We start from the raw sequence: 27591 nt of genomic DNA on the forward strand, positions 1-27591 counted from the left end.
AATAGGATCGACTGATCCTTTTCCAGAATTTCGCTTGAAGCCTAATAGCATCGATAAAGGAGCCTTTGTAAAAAAAAAACTGCGGACGCTAGGTTTCAGCCCGATTGTGACATATATCAATGGAAACCAATGAGAACTAAGTCTTGAGTAGGGAGGGGGGAGGATCCGGGCCCCTACCCATGGTGGGGGGGTGATTCCCCCACCACCCTCTCGCCACCTACCTCTACCCAAACTTTTTGTTCCCCCTCCCCCTCCCCCTCCCTCGCTTGTGATTGGACTCACAGCTCCTTCTACCAACTCTATAAAGTTGATTTTTCCATGCCACACTTCCCCCACCATCCTCCCTCATTCTCCCCCCTCCACCCCTTCATACTTCCTCCACCTCCAGCAGCTACTTTCTTGCTGTGGCTACATGGTAAATATTTGACATATGAGAATGATATATACATTTTCTGATGTGTAAAATCAAGATCTTTCATTCTGTAATACCAAAATTAATCTCGGTGCTATTTCTTTTTTCCTCTCCCTATGTGCAAGAGTTCCATCTATCTATTGTCAGACGCCTTAATCCCATACGGGGTAGCCACATCAAAATCGCCTCCACATCGCCCTGTCCCACGCCAAGTCACTGCCCTGCTCCCAGCTCACACCCCCCTCTCTCATATACCTCTCCACTCCATCCCTCCATCTCATTCTTGGCCTCCCCCTCCCTCTCTCCCCCTCCACCTCACTCACATACACTCTCCTCGTCAGGCTCTCACTCTCTGTTCTCTCCAAATGGCCAAACCACCTCAGTGTGTTTCTCCTAACACTTCCTATCACATCCACATCCACGCCACAATGCTCCTTCACATCCTTATTTGTCAGTCTGTCTCTCTATGTGACTCCACAAGGTCCTCTCAAATAATTCATTTCCACCTCTCTCACATGCTCCTCTCAAATAACTCATTTCCACCTATCTCACTCGACTTCTGTCCCTCCAACAAGGTCCAGGCTTCACTTCCATATGTTAGAGTTGGTATCACAATACCGTCATGTAGTAACTTTTTCACTTCCATGCTCATTTCCCTGCTTCGTATCACTGCTTTCAAGGAACTAGCAATCTTTCTTCCTTGTTGTACCCATTCAAGCACTTCACCCTCCAAACTTCCATCCTTACTCATCACACTACCCAAGTACTTAAATGTACTCACAATTTCCATTTCCTCATCATCCAACCTCACTATACATACAATGACTTCACTTCTCTCGAAGACCACAACTTTACTTTTCCCTACATTCACCTTTAGATTCCGTTTCTTACACACTTTCCCAAACTCATCCACCATGCCTCCAGCTCCCCTTAATCTTCAATTAACAACACAGTATCATCTGCAAACAACAGTACGGGGAATTTCCAAACACTGCCCTCTCTCATTAGGGCCACTCCAACATCCACTGCCCTAACTTGTATCTCTTGTATAACTCCATCCATATACAGACTGAACAACCATGGAGACATGAAACATCCCTGTTTCAACCCAACCTTCATACAGAAAAAATTCACTCAGTTCACTATCCACATGCACTGCAGCCTTAGCCCCCTCATACATACTCTTCACAGCATTCAACAACTTCCCATCTACTCCATATATTCTTAATACTTTCCACAATCCTTGTCTACCCACCCTGTCATAAGCTTTCTCCAAATCCATGAAGGCCACATACAACTTCTTTCCCTCCTCTAGAAACTTTTCCACTAAAGATCTAAGAATGAATATCTGATCTACACAACCTATTCCCTTCCTAAAACCTCCCTGTTCTTCTCCAACTAATTCCTCTGTTATTTCCCTAACTCTGTCAACAAGTATCCTACCATAAACTTTTCTTATTACACTAAGAAGACAAATGCCCTTATGATAACCATATACTTCTTTTTTCCTTTTTCCTCTGTACAAGGGAATAATTATACCTGACTTCCAATCCTCCAGGACTACCTTCCTCCCAGGCCAACCTACACATCTTCCACACCCATTCTACTACTATCTCTCCCCCATGCTTCAGCATTTTACCACACACTCCATCAATTCCTGGGGCATTCCCCCTTTTGATTTTCTTCATTGCTTCTACAACTTCCATCCTACTGATTTCTTCCTCTCTTCTCACATTCCTCCTCCTCCCAGCCATTCCCCAGCCACTTATACTTGCATTACTTCCATTCTTTAGGTTCAACAATTCCTTAAAGTGTTCTCTCCATCTGCTCACTTTTTCTCCTTTCTCAACTAGTAATCTACTGTTTTTATCTTTCACTCCACGACTAGCTTCATTGCCACCCTAGACACTCTACCTCTTTCCAGAATATTTTCTTACAGTCCCTCCACTTTACACTCAAATTCCTTCCAAATTCATCATCCACTCTCTTCTTTCTCTTACTAATCTTTTTACCTCTCTCCTTCTTTCTATATATAACTCTCTCGTCCGTCTCTCAACTTCTTTCATGCCCCTATTTCTCATCCATTCATCATGTGCTTTCTTCTTTTGTGCCACGGCCTGTCTCACCTCTTCATTCCACCATGCTGTTCCTTGCACCCCTTTTCGTCTTCTCTTAACCCCACACACCACCTCACATGCTGCACATATTTCTTCTATGAATATCTTGCACACACCTTCCACATCCCCCATCTGCTCCAGTTCATACTTACCCAATCATTCCTCCATTTCTCTCTTATATTCTGCCTTTTTCTCATCCTTTTGTAACCTTTCCACTCTCCTTGCATCTACTCCTTCCTCCTGTCCTTCCCTTCTTCTATATCTCCATTTTACTTGGACCTTCTTGGTGGTAGTCAGAAAGTCCACCCCCCCAACCTCTATATGCTCTTGCATCCATTACACATCTTTGCATCCTTTCATCCACACACACATAATCAATCATTGTCTTCCTTTCATTCAGTTCACCATCCACCTTTCTCATCACTCACCATGTATACCTGTGGATCATTAGGTGCCTGAAGAGGGTACTGGCTATCACCAACCCCCTCCAGCCACAAATGTCCACTAAAGCGCTGCCATTCTCATCTACCTCAGCATGCACACCCCACTCACCAGCTACTCCATCCACCTTCACGTTCCCTACTTTACCATTCATATCACCAATCAAAAACACTCTCTCATTCCTTTCAAACTTGTCCATCCACATTTCCACATTTGTCCAGTACTCTTCTCTCACTCTGCTTGCACAATCTTGCGTTGGTGCATACACGCACACAATCGCCCACATTTGTAGTCCAACTTTCAATCTTACCCACACAATCCCTGAGCCAACTGATCCATACTCATATGGGCCTGATGGAGTCCCTCCTGTTATCCTCAAGAACTGTGCTTCTGCGCTTACACCCCACCTAGGTAAACTCTTTCGCCTTTGTCTGTCAAATTGTACCTTTCCTTCTTGCTGCAAGTTTGCTCTCATTCAGCCAGTCCCAAAGAGGGGTGACCATTCCCAACCCTCTAACTATCATCCAATTGCTTGAACATCTTTTTAAAAATTAAAAATAATAATCAATTTGGTTTTATGCCTGGTATCCCTGAAGGGCTAAGGCGTTGCCTCTGGGTAGAGGACTTTTGGACTGGAGTGTGTAGCATTTTATGACCAGATGCCCTTCCTGATGTCTACCAATGGGAGGATTCGATCCTCCGACCCTTCAGTCAGAACGGAGCACTCTAACCCACTGAGTTTTCGAGTCAATTCTTAATAGAAAAATTTAAAGGCATCTTTCCTATCACAAACTTCTTTCTGATCGTCAGTACGGGTTCCGTCAGGGAAGCTCCACTGGCAATCTTCTCACCTACCTTTCAGACTCCCGGTCATTCTCCTTTCAGGACTTTGGCGAAAGCTTTACCACTGAACTTGACATCTCAAAGGCTTTCGATCGAGTCTTGCATAAATCTTTCATTTCCAAACTGCCCTCTTATGGTTTCTATCCTTCTATCTGTGCCTTCATCTACAGCTTCCTTTCTGGTCATTCTATAGCCGCTGTTGTAGACAGCCACTGTTCTTCTCCTAGATCTATCAACAGTGGTGTTCCTTAGGGCTCTGTCCTATCACCAACTCTCTTCCATTTATTCATCAATGACCTTCTAAGCTGTACATCTAACCCTATCCATTCATATGCTGATGAATCCACCCTTTACCTTTCCATTCGGTTCCCGCAACACCCATCTCAGCAGTTACTTCAGCAAACATGGGATGAGGCTATGGCACACTTAATATCTGACTTGGCTCGTATCTCTGACTGGGGTAAAAATAAACTGGTTGTTTTTAATGCATCTAAAACTCAGTTCTTACACCTATCAACCCGACAAAATCTTCCACAGGTATACCCGCTAATGTTTAATAATATTCAGCTTAATCCTGCATCATCCTTGAACATGCTTGGGGTTTCATTTACTCAGGCCTTATCTTGGAAAGATATTACATCTCTTGTCAAATCTGTTTCCAAGAGATTGGGTGTGCTAAGCCGACTCCGTTCCTTCTTTATCCCCGCACAATTGTTGACTCAATACAGAGGTTTTATCCCCCCCTGCATGGAGTACAACTCTCATGTGTGGGGAGGCTTCAAACATACAGCTCATCTCAATAGGGTGGAGTCAAAGGCTTTTTGTCTCATTGACTCTCCTCCTCTTACTGACTCCCTTCAACTTCTGTCTCTTCGCCGCACTGTTGCATCTTTATCTCTTTTCTATTGCTACTTCAATGGTCAATGCTCCTCTGAACTGTCTGCATGCATTCCTCCACCTCTACGACAGGTGTGTAGCACTCGTCTAGCAACAAACCCTCATCCCTTTTCTGTCCAACTCTCTAATGCAAGAGTTAACCGTTACTCCCAGTCCTTCATTTATGCAACAGGTCAGGGGAACTGTCTCCCTCTGTCTGTATTTCCTGCTTCCTATGATCTCCAGTCTTTCAAACGCAATGTGTCCAGGCATCTCGAAATGATCGGATCTTGAATTTGGCTCTCTCTTGTATTTTGTTTTTCTCTTGGAGGGAACTGTTATTGCAGGCTCATGGCCTTTGGTTCCTTCTTCCTTGCATAAAAAAAAAAAAAAAAAAAAAAAAAAAAAAAAAAAAAAAAAAAATTGACAGATAAATGCTCTACAATGTTCTATAATCAATGCCGAAACGTTCATGTGTCTGTGAGAAAACGAGCACCGAATAAATAAGTGATTGATACAATATGGTAATTCCTTTTTTATATATATATATATATATATATATATTTTTGTTCATTAGGAAGATCAAACCAACAAATTGTTGTGAAAAAAATACAGCAAATTATACGGATGGACTCAACCTACATCAAAAAAGTGTGAGCAGTTGATTTCACTTGGACGAATCCTGAGTCAAAAGAGTGCGAGTGGTTGGATTTCACTTGGACGAATCCTGCATCGAAAGAGTGTGAGCGGTTGGATTCTTCACCAGGCTCCTGGGTATGAAAGGGTTATGCGAAGGTGACAATTCCCAAAAAGAGAAGCGAGCTTTAAGAACTCCCTCGACTAACAAAGTAAAAGAGACTGGTATGGATTCAGAATCAGATTTATGGCAATGAAATTCTAAAGAGAGATGAGACCTACTACTCATAAGACTAAAGTAATTACCCAAAGCATCCACAACTAGGGAAGAATCAGCCACAGATATTAAGAAACAAAGCCTGGGGTAGGATATGTTTGCCTAAAATCCTACAAAATCAGGACCAAACTGCTGCAACAGGGGTATTTTCAGAAACAGATCCAACATAATTCCTCCAACTAGAATGTTCGACCTGAAGGATGGTACAATGGAAGTTAGCGAAAGCTTGACAAAATAAAAGGAGACCATGAATTTGATCTGGCGTGGACTGTTTATGATGAAAACTTTTCCAGGTGGCATGTTTCCCATAGAGGGCCCATGAGCAAGTTGTCCACCAAGGAAGACATTTGGCAGTGCATATCATGGGAATGGCACTAGAAGCAGGACTTTAAACCAGGACAAGGAGGGACAACACATATTGTGGAGAGGAAAAAAAGAGGATGAAAGGGCACAGTAAGGGAAGGAAGCAACTCCTAGTCATCAGCATGGAACTGCCTCGTGGCGGTGGTGGAGGACAGGGTACAGTAAGAGGCAACGGAGTTTGACAGGGGATGTGATCACTAAAAAGACTATCTTTTAATACTGGCCAATAGAAACAGAGAGAAATCAAAGGTTAACAGAGAGATCCTTACAAAAGATAGAACGAGTATGGTGGTCAATGTGAGTAGGGGTGCCAGTGTTATGGATGAAGAGATCTTGAGAAGAGAGAAACCATTCTAATAAGCATCCTCTAATAATAATCACAGAGTCACCCTACAGGAAATGTCAGCAACTGAAGTCTCCAAAATGAATCACAGGAGTAACAGAATGAAGGAGTGAGGCAATGTTTGTAAAATCAAGAGGAACAGAATGAGAGAAACAGCGATCCACTGACAGAGAAAGACGTGAACAGATGGGTGAGGGATAGGAGAAGAAAGAGAGAGAGGTTCAAAGGGAACATCACTGTGGATAAGGAGTGCAGTGTCATATGATGGAGATACAAGAAAAGTATTGCCAGGAATGGGAACCAGGGAGTACGGAGAAAGGTTTCTTGAAGGCAGAGAAGAGGAGGATTATGAGAAAGAAAAGTATAGCCAGGAATACGAACCAGGGAAGTACAAAGAAAGGTTTCTTGAAGGTGGAGAAGAGGAGGATTATGAGAGGAAACTGGGAAAAGAAGGTACATATGATGGGAAGGAGAGTCCTTAACATTCCACTGAGATGCCATAACAAAGAAAATAATTAAGTCTGGGAGGAGAACAGTGACTGTTCATGTCACTGAGGAAGCGAGCATCCAAGAGACATAAGTAAATCAAGAATGGAAAGGATCAGGGAAGACAGGGAGGACGTAGTGATCATGGAGGAGGCAGGTGGATCGACACACAAAGTGTGGGAAACAGGATAGGGGGGAGAGGAGGTTCATGAGAGACAGGAGAAATGGGAGGAGGAGGCTCGGAAGAGGTAGGAGGAATGGGAGGAGGAGGCTCATGAGAGACAGGAGGAATGGGAAAAGGGAAATGTTCCCCCTGAGCCAGACCTTATTAGATCATATAGCCTTTCTAGGTGACAGGAGGGCACTGCCCCTCCCAGCATGGCAGCTACCGAAAGTGGCTCAATCTCACGACTCCACAGTACCCAAGTCCAACACTCTACCACTAAGCCACCCTGCCTCGGGAGGAATGGGATGGAAAGGCTCATGAGATGTAGGAGGAATGGGAGCGGGAGGTTCATGAGAGGTAGGGGGAATGGGAGGGGGGGAGGGGGCTCATAAGAAGTAAGAGGAATGGGAGGGGAAGGTTCATGAGAGGTAGGAGATATGGGGGTAAGAGGGAGTGGGGAGGGGGGAAATGTATTTCTGCAGCAACATGGGTAGGCAGAGGTACAATGAAGGTAGTCGAGGATACTTTGCAAGGATTCTGCTTCCGCAGGAGAAGACAAAAGTTAAGTGGGAACAGGCAATAGTGTATTACAGCACTGTTGCTTGGAGAAGGGGGAGTGTTGTGTAGGATCAGCAGTAGTGGCAGAGGAGGAGAGACCAGGAGATGAGATGGAGAAGACAAAATGGCATGCTTAAATTTGCTTGCAATGGGAGGAGGAGGAGGTGAGGGAGGAGAAGAATGGTAACATAATGAATGGGAAGGAGGTAGAGTCAAGGGAGCAGAACAAACAAGCAAGGGCAAAGAGGATGAGGAATCACGAAGAGGGAGAAGAGCGGCAAAATAATCGATCAGTTATGGAAGTGAAGAAACTGGAAAAGCAGGTGACCTGTAACATCAGCATAGTCGAGTGACATGTGCATATAAGATGAGTGACCAAAGAAATGTGCTTGTCAAAGGACTTCCCTAACAGCATGCCTGGTTTTCCAACGGATGTATGACACACCAGTTTAAAAAATGTAGACAGGGCACTTTCTGTGAGAGGCTGCATGGTGACCTCCACAGTTTGGGCAAGACTGTGAGGCTGAATGTACACATGGACAAAGAATGTCCAGCTTGTGCATAGTTCGGGAGGACAGCCTGTGACCTGAAGTCTGGCTCAATGGACAAAACACCAGAGGAACATATTCTTTAACAGAAAGGACAGTGTCCCTAATGATGGCAGAAGAGGGAAGACCGTAAGACTCAAATACAATCTTGGCAATGTTAGCTGGTTGATGGTGGCACCCATGGGGAGGGATGGTATAACAATGAACAAAAAGAACTCATCATTATCATCATCAACATCACCCAGACCTCTTTCCCACCCTAGGGCAGGGTAAAAAGTAGGAATGTCCAGACAACTCAAGTCTGCCCAATCCAATGGGCCACACTTCCATTCACTCATCATTCAAGCTCCCAGAATCCTGGCTCATATCTGATACGCCAAAAACATTAACATTTTGTTGCTTCACATAAATGTATCCGACTGAGTCAATCCAGATGCTGTCATATTCGAAAGGGGTGCCAAATCTCTGATTGTGCACTTCTTCTCACAACATTCAGCCAGCCAGCTCAATTGCTTGTTAGTCCCTTTGCCTCACCAACTTCCATACCTCTCTTCCTCACACACTCATCCACCATATCCCTCCACCTTTTCGTTGGTCTACCTAGCCTCCTCCCTCCTTCAAATTCGCTCAGACACACCTTTTCCACCACTCTATTGTTATCCATTCTCCCCACATGACCATACCATCTCAGTAAACTCTCTTCAATTCTGGTGTCCAGAGACCTCCTCAATCCGCATATTTCAAGAATCACATTTTGTATCCTATCCACTCTCTGTACTCCACATACATTCCTCAGCAGTCCCATCTCCACTGCCCTCACTCCTGACTTTTCATTTTCATGCCACACCATAGCCTCACAACCATTTGTTAAAGCTGGCACTAACACTCCTTCATGTAAGCCTTCCATAGCTGCAACACTCAAGCCTCTGTTTCTTATCAAGGCCTTCATAGCACCAGCTATTTTCCTTCCTTGTGTCACTCTACTTTCCACTTCTTTTGCACATTTTCCTCTCTTTCTATCACTGTACTCATGTAACTGAAGTATCTCACCAATTCAAGTCTCTCTCCATTCACAGTAACATCACACTGGGAGTCACCTTGTCTCTCAATAACTATCACTTTACTCTTTTCTACATTTACTCTCAAGTCATGATATTCGGACATCAGCAAAACCCTGCACTAGTCCACTAGGTGACGTTTTTCAGACAGAATGAGTAAAATACTGTATCCTCATAAGTAAGTGAATTTTGATTACCGTAGGACAAAACGAAGGGAAAGCAGACAGTACCTGCAGATGAATTTAAATGGTCATCTGGAGAGACTGAAATTGGATTACCATGACCAATTAAAGACAACTTTTTCTACTTGGATTGCACTGAGCACTTTAAGAGGATGAGAGCCACTGGGCTGCACAGAGAACATAGCATCAGTGTCTACTTGGCATAACAGTGAGGTGGAACGAGAGGTCATCCATTTGTGAGGTGATTTTAAAATACAGTACTGGGACAAGGTCAGGGGACTGAAAAGGGAGATGGTCAAGACAAGGTTAGTGAGTATAGAAGTATGAGGATGGGACAAAGAAGCCATGAAAGGTTGATGGAGGGTGAGGTGGAGGTAAATAAGATTCAAAAGTTAATATATAAAGTGAACAGGTGGACAGAGTTGTAGAGATAAGGGGACTGTGAGGCAGAAGCTGACACAGTTAAACAGAACAAAACAGCAGAGGTGAGTAGAGGCTGGAAAACAGCATGGAGAGTCACAGAAGTATCAGGAAGAGGAGCCGGGATTGTCATCAGGGTCAACACAGCAGGAAAAGGAGAGAGGGAACTGGAGACAATTTCCATAATCATACATAAAAATGAAAATGCTCATCATGATCGCTAAAAAAGAATCGATTGTGTATGCGGAACCTGGAGTCAAGAGGCCCAGCTAATGACCCAAACTGAGACCAAACTCTGAACATTGTACTTCCTACCTTACCCACAAGGGGATAGCAACACTGTGTGGGAGAGCAGAGTCTCACAGCACAATGTCGGACCATCAGCCAGTGGTGGAGAATCCCCCCACAAAGCAACAGCAACCCCAGATCCATAGCTGCAGCTCAGCAATAGTTCCGCCTCCTCACACTGGGGTGGTGTTGAACCACCATGGTCCCAACAATTGACCAGACCAATAACCCATGAGTACACCCTAATCCTTCCTGCTGAAATAAGCTAAAAGCCACTGATGAGAATTTTGACAAATATGGAAAAGTCCACTCAATTTAATGCCAAAGATACAATGGACAGAATAAGAGAAAATGGAAGGAAGATGCAAAAGTAGAAGAAAAGGGCACTGCCAAACTAGCTGAGATAGCAACATGGACCTAAGGAGAGGGGAGAGAACAGAACAGAGTGGAAAAATGCAAATACGGCATCCACCCAACAAACAAACCTTCACACGCTACCACAGAGTTCATTCAGATACCCTGTGAAAGTTCCCCTACACAACAAGTTCCAGTCAATGTCTCCAAAGCTCTCCCCCATGACAACAGTAGGCAAGGAAATTGGGGTGTTTCAAAATTAATTATAACCACTTACCAAATTACAGGTGAATACTGTATAATTACATTAAAGTCTAATTTCACTCTTGTTACAAGTTTGTTTTATGCAGCTTGCGAGACATCTAATAAAAATAAGGGATAGAAACTTTCTTTCCTTCATTCATCATCTAATCCTGTGTTACCCCATGAGGAGCCTAGAAGCTTGGGGATAGGCAAGTTGGTCCTGAGATTTAAGATGAGAGTGACCAACCTCACTCATCCCTAAGCGACATCATGTGAGCAATAAACCCCAACCATCCCTTGGATATAAACCTCCACAAGCTCAATCCAACCTGAGTGCCTAAATTACCCACTAAACCACCAGCCACAATAATCTGGTTATATGGTTACCACCCAGCATGGCACATGGTTTCCTGATGTACAGGAAACCATTTGGCTTGTCACTAAATGCAGAGCCACCCATAGACAAATGGATGAGGAAAGAATGAAGGAAAGAAAGACAGAAGAGGAAGGAAGGAAAGAAGGAAGGAAGAGAGGAAAGGGCAGCACTACACCGAATGAGTGGATGGTGAGTGTCTCCATAACAAACTTTAATAATCCTGTTTCTATGAGAAGCTTCCCCTTAGCTGTGTAACATCATCTGGATGTCTCAAAAATCAAATAAAAGCCAGGTCACTGAACTGAAGGCACTGCAAGAGGTGCTTTCTTGATTGAATAAAATTTTCAGGCAGTAGCCCAAACAAAATCCTATATGTTCCAACTATCCATGAGGGGTTAACTGAAATAAGTATTCCACCTCATGGACAGGATCCTTCATCTGGATGAATAAAATCAACTACCAGTAGCCATAACATTATTCCCGCGTCTCAGCCATCCTTTTCGTTATTACAGTGAAATAGGCATTAACCATTCATATGGGTGGAGAGGTTGTTACTGCTGCTTAACCCCTTCTAGGCAGGCAACTTTTCAATTATATGACCATGTGGGGTGGCATATTTTCGGAAAAATAAAGTATTAAGGAACCTAAACATGTATAAGATTGAGGCGTCTGGCAATAGATAGATAGAGATAGATGTATAAATCGATGAAAACTGATGAAAAACGATGACAGGAGGTGTTACACACGTGGTAATACGTCTCTGCTGGCTGTGGGATGAGGAGGGGAGGAGTGAGGGAGAAGCGTGGGCAGGCAGCATAGCACCAGGCGTGGCTGAGGTGAGGCTAGCGAACTCTTCACTCATTTTCTTTTTCTTCCCCACTGAACACTATATTTATCATTTATGCATTCTTTAAACTATTGTCTTTTAAATCTTATGTACAAGTATTTGTTTTCTATTTTACTTGTACACTAACAATTATAAAACTTATGTACATATACTCTATACATATTTATAAACCGGGTATGTATATTATATTTTACTTGTTTCAACGCTTAGGAGGGTAGAGGGCAGGACAGTAGGTAATAAGGATGCCTTATCACTCAATTTCACCAATAAATTAGGACTGAAAATGGCTGGACGTTATGTAATGTCGCCCACCGCCTCATGGACGGACGTTACATAACGTTGCCCACTTATTAGGGGTTAAACTCAAGTGTCTTGCTGAACAGACCTGTTCACCACAGGCAAGTATCTGCTTCTATGGGGACATCCCTCAGGTTTAACATGGTATATACACTGTGCAGGAAACGAGCGCTCCCTTGTGGTAGCCAGTGCCTCATCAGGGCTGGTCCACGGTCCTTCCCACAGCAAGTCCCCCTCCCCTCCCATCTTAATGCATGGAAGAAAGAACCAAAGGCCAGGAGCCTGCATACCATTCCTTCCAAGAAAAAAACAAAAACAAAATACAATAGAGAGCCAAATTCAAGATATGCACATTTCGAGATGACTGGGCACACTGCGTTTGAAAGAATGGAGATCGTAGGAAGTAGGAAATACAGACAGAGGGAGACAGTTCCAGAGCTGACTTGTTGCATAAATGAAGGACTGGGAGTAACAGTTAACTCTTGCATTAGAAAGTCGGACAGAAAAGGGATAAGAGTTTGTTGCTAGATGGGTGCTATGCGCCTGTCATAAAGGTGGAGGGATGCAAGCAGACAGTTTAGACCAGCAGAGACCATTGAAGTAACAATAGAAAAAAGATAAAGATGCAACAGTGCAGGTAAGAGACAGAGGTGGAAGGGAGCCTGGAAGAGGAGGAGACGAAAATCCTTTGACTGGTGTTGTTGAGAAGAGCTGTATGTGGGGAGCTTCCCCACGCGAGAGTTGTATTCTACACAGGGCGAATAAAACCTGTGTATAAAGTCAACAACTGTGCAGGGGTAGAGAAGGCACAGAGTCAGCTTAGCACACCTAATCTCTTGGAAGCAGATTTTAACAAAGATGTATTATGATCTTTCCCAGATAATCCAAAGAGAATGAAACCCCAGGTATGTTTAAGGATGATGCAAGATTGAGCTGGATATTATTAAACATTAGTGGATACTCCTGTGGTGCTGGGAAACACGATGAAGTTTGGCTCCCCGGCAGAAGCTGCAGCTGCTCCACCCAGTGTCACAGTGCCAGTACATGTAGGCTCCTCTTCAGCACCACAAGGGTGGGGTACTTCCCACAAAAGTTTGGTTATGTACCTCCCATCAACTGACCTACTGAGTCCTCTGTCTCTGCTAAAGAGTCATGGTGCTTATTTTCCTTGAGCCCACTGCTGGTGGTAGGGAGTGCAGAGCAGGTCCTGGATGCTACTGAAGAAGTGGCATGGGCAGCTGTGGATGAGGTGGCAGAAGCAGCAGCAGCAGATGATGATTTTGCTGCAAGCAGTTCCTCAGCAGCTGAAGTGACCTTCATGCTGTCATGAGAATCTTCAGTACTCAGGTGCCCATTGAACAAGGACATCTCAGACTCAACAGGGATCTGCAAATAACATTAAAACAATCTTATTTCAACCAGATATTAGTTGTATAATACGGTACTTAGTACATTTATGACGAAGTGTATTATCTTGGTACTCATTCAATTTCATATCCCATTTACCACCATCCACTCACTTGATGTAGTGCTGCTGTCGGGTGTCTGCCCTTTCCTCTCCTCCATCCTTCTTTCCTTCCATCCTCTTCTGTCTTCCTTTCCTTCATTCTTTCCTTGTCCTTCTGCCTACGGGTGACTTTACACTCCCTCTTCAGTCTTTCTTTCCTTCATTCTTTCCTATTCCTTCTGCCTGTGGGTGACTCTACACTGCGTAACAAGCCAAATGGTTTCCTATACACCAAGAAACATGCTGGGTAGTGACCATATAACCAAATTTTGACGCCTGGCAGTTTAGTGGGTAATCATTGTGCTCCAGTCGCACTGAGCCGGTGAAGGTTTATATCCAAGGGGTGTTGGGGTTGATTGCTCATGTAATGCCACTCAGGGATGAGTGAGGCTGGTCACTCTCATCTTAAATGTCAGGACCAACTGCGTAGCCCTGGGCTCCTACGCTCCTCATGGGACAATGTAGGATTGGATGATGGATGGATGGATGAAAACGTAATGGTAAGGAGTGTCCCTCTGGCATGGATGATAACATATGGCAACTGAAATATGTCTACCATAGAGTTATCCATCCATCATCCAATCTTATGTTGCCCCACGAGAAGCACAGGAGCCCAGGGCTTGGCAAGTTGTTCTTGGCATTTAAGATGACAGTGACCAGCCTCACTCCTCCCTGAGTGGCATTAAGTGAGCAATAAACTCCAACCACCCCTTGGATATAAACCTACACAGGCTCAATCTGACTGGAGCACCTTAATTACCCACTAAACCACCAGGTGCCATGATTTGGTTATATGGTTACCACCCAGCATAGTAAATGGTTTCCTGGTGTACAGGAAGCCATTTGGCTTTTCACTAAGTGTAGACTCATCCATAGGCAGATGGAAGGGGAAAGAAGAAAGGAAAGAAAGACAGAAGAGAGACTGTAAAGTCACCCATAGGCAGAAAGGAGAGGAAAGAAAGACAGAAGAGGAAGAGAGGAAAAGGCAGACATCCAAGGCAGCACTACATCGGGTGAGTGGATGGAGAATACTGGGGGGGGGGGGGGGCCTTTAACCTGTACCGAGCTGGGGGAAAAAGAAAACTGATACAGGTAAGTCCCGGTTAATGAGCAATCACTTAACGAGAATTCGCTAATACGAGGGCTTGAAATTTGCATCATCGCCTGTTTAACGAGCAGGTAAAATCCCCCAAAATCCCAACTTATGGGAATCAAGACAAGGGTTGTGCCACAGCAGTCCATTTTCTAATGCTGTTTTTTGTATTTCATGTGTATTAATCCTTTATTCCTGCTTAAAATTGTCTGTCACAGGTGTTGCTGATCGGTGGAGTTACTTGGCTGGTTGTTCACCCCATCCCTATTTTACCCATAATTTATCTTATTCTGCTTATAGTAATGCTGTTTTTATATTTCAGGTGTACTCTCTTGAATTAACCCCTTATTCCAGCTTCTAAAAATGATCAGAAAGTCAGTTTTGGTGGTCGGGGGGGAGATTGCTAGGAGGCCTTGCTCCCTAACCCTATTTTTCCCATAAGTTCTTCACTTCGTTTAATGAGAATTTGGGTAACGAGCAAAATCCTTGCTCCCAATTAGCTCGTAAAATCGGGACCTGCCTATACTCCTCTATGCCGGTTTTTTTGTGTGTGTGTGTGTGTGTGTGTGTTAAATGGGCTTAATACATCAATATAAGATCCCTGGCACTAATAAAAGTAATCACTAAAGCCAGAAAGTTGGTTGAATTGAGTCAGGTTGGTGCCACTCTACAGTACCTGTGAATCTTCCAGGTTACTGAGAGAGCTGAGGGTCTACGAGCATGTGAACCGATTTTGGATAATTTTGTGGGTAAATGGGCCTAATACATCAGTATGAAATCCCTGGCACTAATAAAAGTAATCACCACAATCGGAACGTGGGTTGAATTGAGTCAGGTTGGTGCCACTCGAACTCTGAAATCTTCAAGGTTACTGAGAAAACTGAGCAGCTGTAAGCCTTTGAAGACTCACTCGCCTCCCAAGCTCTAAATCAGTATTGTAAGTGTAGCAGAGAAATGTCCGAAGTTAGCAAGATATGTTATTACATTCCAATTTACTTTGGTTGCTTGCAATGACTTCTCAAAGCTGCAGGACGTACATCTATGTCACCGGCGTTTTTGAAGCGGACGCAGATCTATGTCACTAGCGTGGTACAGGCTGATGCTGAAGAAGTGTTCCACAACATCAATTTTTTTCAATAGCAACAAATGCTACTATAAAAACTGAGGAAAGCTGGCATAACACAGAGCAACGGAAAATAAACCTGATTTGTCATTAAATTCTATCTATCTATCTATTGCCAGACGCCTCAATCCCGTTTGGGGTGGCCACAAACAAATCGCCTCCAAGTCGCCCTGTCCCCCGCCATTTCACTCCCCTGCTCCCAACTCACACCCCCCTCTCTCATATACCTCTCCACCCCATCTCTCCATCTCATCCTTGGCCTCCCCCTCCCTCTTTCCCCCTCCACCTCACTCACATACACTCTCTTCGTCAGTCTTTCACCCTCCATCCTCTCCACATGGCCAAACCACCTCAGTGTGTTCCTCATAACGCTTCCTATCACATCCACATCAACACCACAACGCTCCTTTATATCCTCATTCGTCAGCCTGTCTCTCCATGTGACTCCACAGGCTCCTCTTAAATAACTCATTTCCACGGCTCTCACTCTTGACTTGTGTCCTTCCAACAACGTCCAAGCTTCACTTCCGTACGTTAGAGTTGGTATCACAATACTGTCATGTAGTAACTTTTTCACTTCCATGCTCACTTCCCTGTTTCTTATCACTGCTTTCAAAGAACCAGCAACCTTTCTTCCCTGCTGTACCCTTTCAAGCACTTCACCCTCCAAACCTCCATCCTTACTCATCACACTACTCAAGTACTTAAACGTACTCACATTTTCCAATTCCTCACCATCCAACCTCGCTGTACATTCACTGACTTCACCCCTCTCAAAGACCATCACTTTACTCTTCCCTACATTCACCTTTAGATTCCGTTTCTTACACACTCTCTCAAACTCATCCACCAAGCCTTGCAGCTCTCCTTCGTCTTCACTCAACAACACGGTATCATCTGCAAACAACAGTACAGGGAGTTTCCAAACACTATCCTCTCTCACCAGGGCCACTCCAACATCCACTACCCTACCTTGTACCTCTTTTATTACCCCATCCATGTACAGATTGAACAACCATGGAGACATGACACATCCCTGTTTCAACCCAACTTTCAAAGAGAAAAATTCACTTAGTTCACCATCCACACGCGCTGCAGCCTTCGCACCATCGTACATACTCTTCACAGCATTCAACAACTTCCCATCTATTCCATATATTCTTAACACTTTCCACAATCCTAGTCTATCCACCCTGTCATATGCTCTCTCCAAATCCATGAAAGCTGCATACAACTTCTTTCCCTTCTCTAGAAACTTTTCCACTAAAGATCTGAGAATGAATATCTGATCTACACAACCTCTTCCCTTCCTAAAGCCTCCCTGTTCTTCTCCAACTAATTTCTCTGTTCTTTCTCTAACTCTGTCGATAAGTATCCTACCATATACTTTTCCTATTATACTAAGAAGACAAATGCCCCTATGATTACCACACACTTCTTTTTCCCCTTTTCCTTTGTACAAGGGAATAATTATACCTGACTTCCAATCCTCCGGGACTCTACCTTCCTCCCAGGCCAATCCGCACATCTTCCACATCCATTCTACTACTATCTCTCCCCCATGCTTCAGCATTTCACCACACACTCCATCAATTCCTGGGGTTTTCCCTGATTTAACTTTCTTCATTGCTTCCACAACTTCTGTCCTACTGATTTCTTCCTGTCTTCTCACCTCCCTCCTTCTTCCAGCCATTCCCCAGCCACTTATACTCGCATTACTTCCATCCTCCACGTTCAACAATTCCTTAAAGTGTTCTCTCCATCTGCTCACTTTTTCTCCCTTCTCCACTAGTAATCTACCATTTTTATCTTTCACTCCCCTGCTAACTTCACTTCCACCCTGTCTTACTCTTTTCACCTCTTTCCAGAACATTTTCTTACAGTCCCTCCACTTTACACTCAAATTCCTTCCAAATTCATCATCCACTCTCTTCTTACTCTCTCTTACTAATCTTTTCACCTCTCTCTTTCTTTCTACATATAACTCTCTCTTCCGCCTCTCAACTTCTTCCACGCCCCTATTTCTCATCCATTCATTGTATGCTTTCTTCTTTTGTGCCACAGCCCGTTTCACCTCCTCAGTCCACCACGCTGTTCCTTGCACCCCCCTCCGTCTTCTCTTCCTTCCACACACCACATCACATGCTGCACATATTTCTTCTGTAAATATTCTACAGACACCTTCCACGTCCCCCATCTGCTCCAACTCATATTTGCCCAATCGTTCCTCCACTTCTCTCTTATACTCTGCCTTTTTCTCATCCTCTTGTAACATTTCCACTCTCCTTGCAACTACTCCTTCCTCTCGTCTTTCCCTTCTTCTATTCCTCCATCTTACTTGAGCTTTAACTCTGGCCACCACCAAGTAGTGGTCAGAAAGTCCACTCCCCCAACCTCTATAAACTCTTGCATCCAATATACATCTTCGCATCCTTTCATCCACACACACATAATCAATCATTGCCTTCCTTTCACTCAATTCACCACCCACCCTTCTCATCACTCGCCATGTATACCTGTGGATCATTTTATGCCTGAAGAGGGTATTGGCTATCACCAACCCCCTCCCAGCACAAATGTCCACTAACGCACTCCCATTCTCATCTATCTCAGCAGGCACACCCCACTCACCAACTATTCCATCCACCTTCACATTCCCAACTTTACCATTCATATCACCAATCAAAAACACTCTATCATTCCTTCCAAACTTTTCCATGCACACTTCTACATTTGTCCAGAACTCTTCTCTCACTCTTCTAGCACGATCTTGCGTTGGCGCATACACACACACAATCGCCCACATTTGTATTCCAACTTTCAACTTTACCCACACAATCCTTGATCCAACTGATCCATACTGTCTTATGCTCTTCTTCCATCTTTTACTCACAACTATACATACTCCTTCCTTTGCCCTCTCATTCTCACCTACTCCTGCACATATACCCCATCCATACTTCCATTCTCTCACACTTTCTCCTCTCCATTTTGTTTCAGTTATTCCACATACATCCACTTTCGCATCCTCAAGCACCTGGACAATCTCTCTCTCTTTCACCTCATCATTTGCTCCCCTTACATTCCACGTTCCAACTGCAATGTCCTTTGTCCGGTCCTTGGTCGTCAACGTTTGGTCAGTCCTTGTCCGAGGTTTATTGTTTGTTTTTTTAGTTAGTTGTTTTCCGGGGAGGGGCACTAACCCTCCGCCAACCCTTTTAGTCGCCTTTTACGACAAGCAAAAAATCATACAATAACGATTTACTGTGCAATGACACAGGTGACACTGTGGACTTTGAAGCACCTTTTTCTATGTGATTTATTATGCCTGTTACACCTTGATATTCTCTTTCCTGTTTTATTAGTAGCTACTGTCATAGTTTGCCTCTGAGAGCATCCATGATGATAAAGAGGTGTAATGTAAAGAGTAAATGACATGAAAAGTTGCCATGTGTCTCCTATGCCACCTAGAAAAAGTTTTATGTTTGACTACCTCATCCTTGAGCTGTTTGGATGCATCTGCCCCAGCTGGTCTGCTCTGTTCAATTTCATCTAGGTTGCAAGTGGAGTGTACGCTGACATCATCTTCACTCTTCTCCCCATCCTCTACCCTCTTTTCATCCACTCTATCATCATCTCCATCTTCTTCCTCTGTTTTGGCGCCTTCACTCTCCTTCTTCTCAAGTAACCGTTTCTTCTTAGCTTGTCCAGGTATGATCCCTCTGGACCATGCACTCCGACACCGGCGCTTCTTATGTCTGTGGATATCGCCAGTTGACTTGGAGAGGAGGACTGCAATAATTTAATGGACACAGTAAGGGAAAGGGAATGTTCATCATCATCATCCTTATAATGTATTTAACTCCTTTATTGCAATGGCATAAACTTTACTCTTGTGACCTCCAGACAATTTTCCTTCAATCCAATGACATTTTAAACTTTCTTATCTCCAGACAATTTTACTCTGCTTAAGGGACATGTTTTGCAGAAAAGAAGTTAATGTGGCTTATATCTATATACCGGGTAAGTCTCCAGTTAATCAAAACCCTCTTATAGGAGCAAGATTAAAAGAACAATAAACCACCAGGTTCAAAGGAGTATGCTGGCAAACTCTTTTCAGCATCTAAAAAACATGAAATTACGTTACACAACCAGAATCTTTCATCCCTATAACTCAGTCCCTACTTACTGCTGGTCAGAGACAGACAAATATGATGAAATGCTTGTACATACATACATACACCATCTAATCCTGTGTTGCCCCATGAGGAGTGTAGGAGCCCGGGGCTAGCCAAGTTGGCCCTGACATTCAAGATCAGAGTGACCAGCCTCACTCACCCCTGAGTGACATTATGTGAGCAATCACTCTCATCTTAAATGTCAGGACCAAATTGCCTAGCCCCGGGCTTCTACGCTCCTCATGGGACAACTTAGTATTGGATGATGGATGGATGGATAAACCCCAACCACCTTTTGGATATAACCTAATACTGGCTTAATCCAGATGGAGTGCTTTAATTACCCACTAAACCACCAGGCATCACAGTTTGCTTATATGATTACCACCCAGCATAGTAAATGGTTTCTTGGCGTACAGGAAACCACTTGGCTCGTCACTCAGTGTGCAGTCACCTGTAGACAGAAGGAAGAGGAAGGAAAGAAGGAAAGAAAGACAAAGGAGGAAGGAAGGAAGAAAGGAAAGGGCAGTCATTCAAGGGTAGCACTACATTGAATAAGTGACTGGTAAGCACCCCCACCTACCACGAAATGCTTGTCAACATCTATAAATTTATTGGTATTACCTTTGGTTGCTTTGGAGGTCTGTTGGAAGGGTGTTATGGGTTCAGATACTCGACCAGGCTTCACGGACTTCGCTGACTCATCCTGGAGGGCAGGGAGGGGAAAAATCAATTTAAATGAAATCACCTGATGTCATGCTGCCACTTAAACCACGTTTGACCATGGTACATCTAATACCTCTTACAGACTGGGCATTACACCAAGTGTCAAAACCTGCTAATTACTTTCCACCAGCTGCTAAAAGCTGTTGGGAAAACAGAAATCTAAGGTGTGTAATAAGCTTTACAACAACGCAAATCTATCTATCTATTACCAGATGCCATAATCCCATAAAGGGTGGCCACAAACAAATCGCCTCTATGTCACCCTGTCCCCCGCCATTTCACTGCCCTGCTCCCAGCTCACACCCCACTCTCTCATATACCTCTCTACTCCATCCCTTCATCACATCCTTGGCCTCCCCCTCCCTCTCCCCCCCTCCACCTCACTCACATACACTCTCCTCGTCAGTCTCTCGCTCTCTATTCTCTCCACATGGCCAAACCACCTCAATGTGTTTCTCCTAGTGCTTCCTATCACATCCACATCCAGACCACAATGCTCCTTCACTTCCTCATTTGTCAGTCTGTCTCTCCATTCGACTCCAAATGCTCCTCTCAAATAACTCATTTCCACTGCTCTCACTCTTGACTTGTGACCCTCCAGCAAGGTCCAAGCTTCACAATATTGTCATGTAATAACTATTTCACTTCCAAGCTCACTTCCCTGTTTCTTATCACTGCTTTCAAGGAACCAGCAACCTTTCTTCCTTGTACCCTTCCAAGCACTTTGCCTTTTAAACTTTCATCCTTACTCATCACACTACCCAAGTACTTAAATGCACTCACATTTTCCATTTCATTCTCATCCAACCTCACTGTACATTCACTGACTTCACTTCTCTTGAAGACCATAACTTTACTCTTCCCTACATTCACCTTTAGATTCCATTTCTTACACAATGCAAGTCTTACCTTGAATTCTGACTCAACTGTATATATTTATGGCTGAGTTGCAACATAACCTTTACCAAGCTGCAGACGCCTCACATAAAGATAAAGAAAGTCTGCACAGGCCAAGCTGCGTACCTCACATGAGGTACAATTTACATTGTTTATAGAGCAATGTAAGTATGTTTAAGTACCTGGGCAGTGTGATGAGTAAGGATGGAAGTTTGGAGGGTGAAGTGCTTGAAAGGATACAACAGGGAAGAAAGGTTGCTGGTTCCTTGAAGGCAGTGATAAGAAACAGGGAAGTGAGCATGGAAGTGAAAAAGTTATTACATGACAGTATTGTGATACCAACTCTAATGTATGGAAGTGAAGCTTGGACCTTGTTGGAGAGACACGAGTCAAGAGTGAGAGCAGTGGAAATGAGTTCTTTGAGAGAAGCCTGTGGTGTCACATGGAGAGACAGACTGACAAATGAGAATGTGAAGGAGTGTTGTGGCGTGGATGTGGATGTGACAGAATGCATTAGTAGAAACACACTGAGGTGGTTTGGCCATGTGGAGAGGATGAAGAGTGAGAGACTGATGAGGAGAGTGTATGTGAGTGAGGTGGAGGGGGAGAGAGGGAGGGGGAGGCCAAGGATGAGATGGAGGGATGGAGTGGAGAGGTATATGAGGGAGGGAGGTGTGAGCTGGGAGCAGGGCAGTGAAACGGCGGGGACAGGGCAATGTGGAGGCGATTTGTTTGTGGCCATCCCGTATGGGATTACGGCGTCTGGCAATACATAGATAGACACACAGATACAGCAATGATTCAGGGGACATAAACTACCTTACAAAAATCAGCCCAGAAGAGGTTAAGGGTAAGGATTTTCAGACTAAGAAAAAATTCTAAGCCACCACCAACAAGACTCAAATCTGCAATTTTGCCTGGCTGGGATGACATGCTAACATACTGCACCACAGCAGCACCCATATCTCCCTTGCTGTTTGAAAGGGCACAGTCCCTGAGCAGTGCTACATATGCAAACAAGAATCTCTGACCATGAAGCCCCAGTGATTACGTCCTTTGGTGGGCCTTGAGATGTCTAGAGAAGTAGCATATGTCACATCCACAACCCCTCACTTTTCCACTGATCACAAAAAGCTATTATTCCATCAACTATGGTCACTTTCTATTGCTTCTTGCCAGTAAATATTTTTGGATATGAAATGGAAATAAGGTGGTGTGGATGTGCTGGTTAAGGAAAAATGAGTGGAAGATGTCCTGAATGTAATGAGAGTGAACGAAAGGATTATAAGTGAAAATTATATTTGGTGGGTTGACAATTTCCATTATATCAGCATATCCTCCACAGCCTGGCTTGGATGATGCAGAGAAAGACAGATTCTGGGATGACTTTTTATGTATGGTAGGTGGTATGGGCAATGATAAGACTATAAAAAGGAGGGTGCTTAAATGGTCATGTGGGCAAAGCAGTTCAAGGATATGAGGGGGTACATGGGGGATGCGCAAATGGTAGGAGGAATGTGGAAGGGGAAAGGATACTTGAGTTTAGGGTGGCAATGAATGTGATTGTGTGCAACACACATTTTAGGAATAGGGAGAATAGCAGCCGTGGCTCATTGGGTTAGAGCGCTCCACTCTGGCCAAAGGGTTGGAGGTGTGAGTCCACCCATGGGTCACTGGTAGACATCAGGAAGGGAATCCGGTCGTAGAAGTACTCCACGCTTCAAACCTAAGTCCTCTACCCGGGGGCATCGCCTCAACCCTTTCCGAAAAAAGGGGGGACATGGCATAAAATGAGAGAGAGAGAGAGAGAGAGAGAGAGAAAGCTGATTACATAAGTCTGGGGAAAAAGTAGCCAGATAGCCTATTTTATGATCAGGAGAGCTGAGAGGAGACTGGTGAGGGATGTTAAAGCTAATATGGAGCAAAGAATGTGCGCTGTAACACAAATTACTGATATGCGACACAGTGCTTAACCCCTAGATGCCAGGCTATTTATACAACAGTCGTCCTCACAGTGTGGCCAACATTCCCGAAACTGCTTTTCAAACCATGGTATCTCAGAAAGTATAGCAGTTAGGGAAACAAATTAAAGGCCATATTACTCAACAACTCTTCCTCTTGTGAATAATGCATCCCCAGGTCTGCAGGTGGTCGCAACGATGAGTAAGGATGTGAAGAAGGTAAGTAATTTTTGGCACGAAAGACAGGATGTTTTTCTGCGTGTGAGCACGGCCCCGACTTTGGCTTCACTCTAACATGATAACTTCTCCACTACTAAACTAGACACAGTTGCATCCAAGTATGCCCTATGGCACTATCACTGAGCCCTGTCCTAGTATCCCTGGAAAGCAGCTTGGCAGGAGTGAATGAGGCAAGGGGCCCACATGAAGAGGGAATGGAACTGGACAAGAGGTTTAAGAATACATCGTCCTACCCACGGCAGTCACAGAGACGACCGAGGTATATTTGCCTTGGGTGGCATGAGTCTGTCCCGCCGACCCTTTGGTGACGAGATCAAGTGGTGGCCACTCCAAACTATGGAGCGAAAACACTTGCAATTATATCAGACACCTAGCATTACTGATCTACAAATTCTGCATGGGAATATTTGTTCCCCGGTGAGTATGGGTTAAAGAGTGCGTGATGATAAAGAGGACCTATGCATCTAGGAGGAAAGTATGGAACTTGAAAAACCAAGCAGTATGGGATGCCTTCTATAGTTGATTGAGTGTGTAGAAGGACAAGGCCCCCTCCCCCCCCATGACATAAAGTAGCATGGTGTTTTTTTTTTTTTTTTTATGTGACTGACTCCGGGCATAGGCTTTGCAGCCTGCTTTCAAGGCCCAGTAGTCCTCCTACGTACCGGACACCTCTACATGTCACCACTTCGGTGCTAACACCCACTGTCCATATTGAATACATGCTAGGGCTGTCTCATACAGGACTGGTGTATTGGTATTAGCGGGGGTATTTTTATGACATGTCGGCGGGGCTTCTGGTAGATCAGTAAAGTCTGATTTTTGTGAAATTCAAATCCTTAAACCGTTCCCTGCCTCAGCGGGATTTGAACCCGGGTCCATCAGGACTGCAGGCCAACTCTCTACCGATTGAGCCACCGCCTCCCCCTAAATGGAATGACAGTGTAGAAGTTGCAGTTAAGGAGAAAAGAAGGCATTTTCTTGGAATGGAAAATGAATGGTAAAAACGAGGAATAATTGGCTGCCAAGCACTGGGCTAGAAAAGAGGTATATACAGTATAAGTCCTCCAACCCAACCACCAATAATCTGAATATCCCAATACAGTACTCCGAATTTTTTAAGGCAAAATTTTTCATACTTTTCTGGGCTTTATCTGAGGATTTATCTGGCTTGGACCTGCTCTTGGTCTTGGATGTACCTAACTGCAACTATTCATCTACAGTTCTATGCATTTCCGGTAGGTTGAACAATAACCCATATCATTTTCAGTGTTTGTTTAAAGATCATGTACATATTTCTTATGTTTTCAGAGGTCCCTCCTTTAAAAAAAAAAAAAAAAAAAAAAAAAAAAAAAAAGCCCGGAAGACCCTTGGTCCCCTGCCTGCCGTTCGGATTATAGGACTTTTACTGTACATGGAGCTTACCCTGACTGTCAGAGACTTTTACTGGACAACCTAAATAGTGCAGAAAGGAAGAATATGATATTTAAGCTGGCAAATCAGATGAAGAGGAAAAACAAAGATATCATATGTGAGCAGTGAGTGATGAATTATGAATGAAAAGTAGTGGTGAACAGTGAGGATATGAAAGATGCCTGGAGAGAGCATTATATAAGATTACTGAATGAGGAGTTTGACTGGAACAGGGAAGGATTGGAGTCACCAGACCCAGTATTTGGCCCTTGGCCTTTGACTGATGCTGCTTACTGTGAGCAAGGCAACGTGCAGGATGCAGGCTGGGAAGGCAACAGGTGTGTCTGGGTTGGCTGCTGAAATGCTTAAGGCCTCAGGAGATATAAAATCGAGGTTAGTTACTAATCTGACAAATACAATTATATATGACTGTTTTGTCGCAGATGACTGGCTGAAGATTGTGACTGTAAATATGTACAAGGGAAAGGGTGATGCACTGGAAAGGGGAATTTACGAAGGCATACAACTTTTAGACCAATAATGAAGGTAATGGATTGAGTTCTAGATGGTATGATTAGAGAAAAAGTGAATACTAATGGGATGCAGTTTGAGTTTATGCCAGGAAAGGGACCACTATAGTCGCCCTGGCGCCCGTATGCGCCTGTGGTGTGGCCCTCACCTGTTTACAATGGTGCCACGTTTCCTCAACTTGCGATGTGAAACGGAAGCTATTTATGTACAAGGCATCACAAATTCAATAAATTCAGATGAATAAAACTTACACTTGTGTATTTTGATGGATGAATCAACAGTAATCTTATTATGCATAAAATATTTATACAGTAACACAGAAACATGGCATACATATTGTACAGTGTTGCTAAAAGAAATTGTAGTCACTTTTAATGTTTTTTAGCGTAGTTTTAGGGTGGGTAATAATATTACAGTTATGGATATAAGAGAATGAGCCTGAAAAAAGAAGAAATATGCCAATATCCAAAGTAAAAGAAATAATTCATATAATTCTTGTGAGTGGCAGCACTGACACACACAGTCTGGCTTAAGGTAAAGTACGTACCCCTCCGTAAACACAAGGATAGCTTGTACAGGTGTTGCTAGGGAAAAATGCTCACATTTACTGGCTTTTACCGTAATTTTAAGGGCGAGGAATAATCACATTTATAATCATAAGCTAATATGTAGGACAAAATAGTAGGCATATGCCAATACTGAAGTAAAAAAAAAAAAAACATTATTCATTCGCGAGCGGCAACACTTCCACACCCAGTCGGTGGCCTTGACCTCAGGGGTGGTGTGGAGAGAGAGATGGAGGAAGGGGAAAGAGAATGAATGAATGAAAATCAATCATGGTACTGCAATAACGGGTCATCTGTCGCCGTATACAAAAAATGATAAATATCACTAAATACAACAAAACCAAAATAACAAATGAAAGCACAATTATAAACAACTTATAAAGAATCAAAAGTACTCAGGGTGGCTCACATCTCCCGCCAGGAGAGAGAGAGAGAGAGAGAGAGAGATAACGGTATAGAAAACGTGGCAACACTGTACACAGGTGCGAGCCACACCACATTCACAAACGGGCGCGAGTCCGACTATAACACCATATTCATTGTTCCACAGCTTCTGGAAAAATATGTAAGAAAAAACAGGGATCTGTACTTTGCTTTTGCTGACCTGAAGAATGCCTCTGACAGGGTCCTTTGGGAGGTGGTGACGCAGGCAATGAGAAAGCTTAGGATCAAGAAGTGGCTGGCTGGAGCAGTTATGGCTATGTATGTGGGTGCTTGTACCCTGGTAAGAGTGAATGGAGATTTGAGTGATGATTTTTCCGTGACTTGGCATGCATCAGGGGTCTGTCTTGAGCCCTTATTGTTTACCATGGTGCATGAAGCCCTCTCCCAAGACTTCAGAAATGGACTCCCGTGGGAGATGTTGCATGCCAATGATTTGGAGTAGTAGTAGTAATAGTAGTAGTTGTTCCCTAGGCAGTCTGGCTGAACAGCCCCGAGTCCCTAAGGAAGGCCATGGCCGAGACCAGGCTTTCCCACAGAGCTCTCCTTAGTGTATGTTGTGTTGTTGGTGTTGGTGATTGTGTGCAATGCAGTCCATAATGTGCTTAATACTAAGGGGTGCTGTGCTGCATTTTGGACATGCATCAGCGATGGAGTTGTCCAGCCTCTTCTGGTAACTTAAGAGGGCTGGCTGATGCCCACATCTCAGCCTGGCCAGGTGGACCCTGTCCTCATGAGGGAGATAGGATTCGGAGGGATGGATATCTGGAGGCCGTGCATGCAGCTG

General features: G+C 44.0%; 1 protein-coding gene across 1 annotated transcript in view; it reads right to left on the reverse strand.

Annotated features, from left to right (window-relative positions):
- LOC145414545 (uncharacterized) overlaps positions 1-27591 on the reverse strand; it is a 266969-nt gene that overhangs the window by 20744 nt on the left and 218634 nt on the right. The window contains exons 27-29 of the mRNA XM_080284065.1: positions 20657-20738; positions 19348-19646; positions 13253-13517 (exon numbers count right to left, since the gene is read on the reverse strand). Coding sequence (XP_080140191.1) covers positions 13253-13517; positions 19348-19646; positions 20657-20738 — 646 coding nt within the window. The remainder of the gene's footprint in view (positions 1-13252; positions 13518-19347; positions 19647-20656; positions 20739-27591) is intronic.

The sequence above is a fragment of the Coenobita brevimanus genome, chromosome 100 (genome assembly GCF_032717465.1).
Source record: "Coenobita brevimanus isolate Jiangsu-jjx chromosome 100, ASM3271746v2, whole genome shotgun sequence".
NCBI lineage: Eukaryota > Metazoa > Arthropoda > Malacostraca > Decapoda > Coenobitidae > Coenobita > Coenobita brevimanus.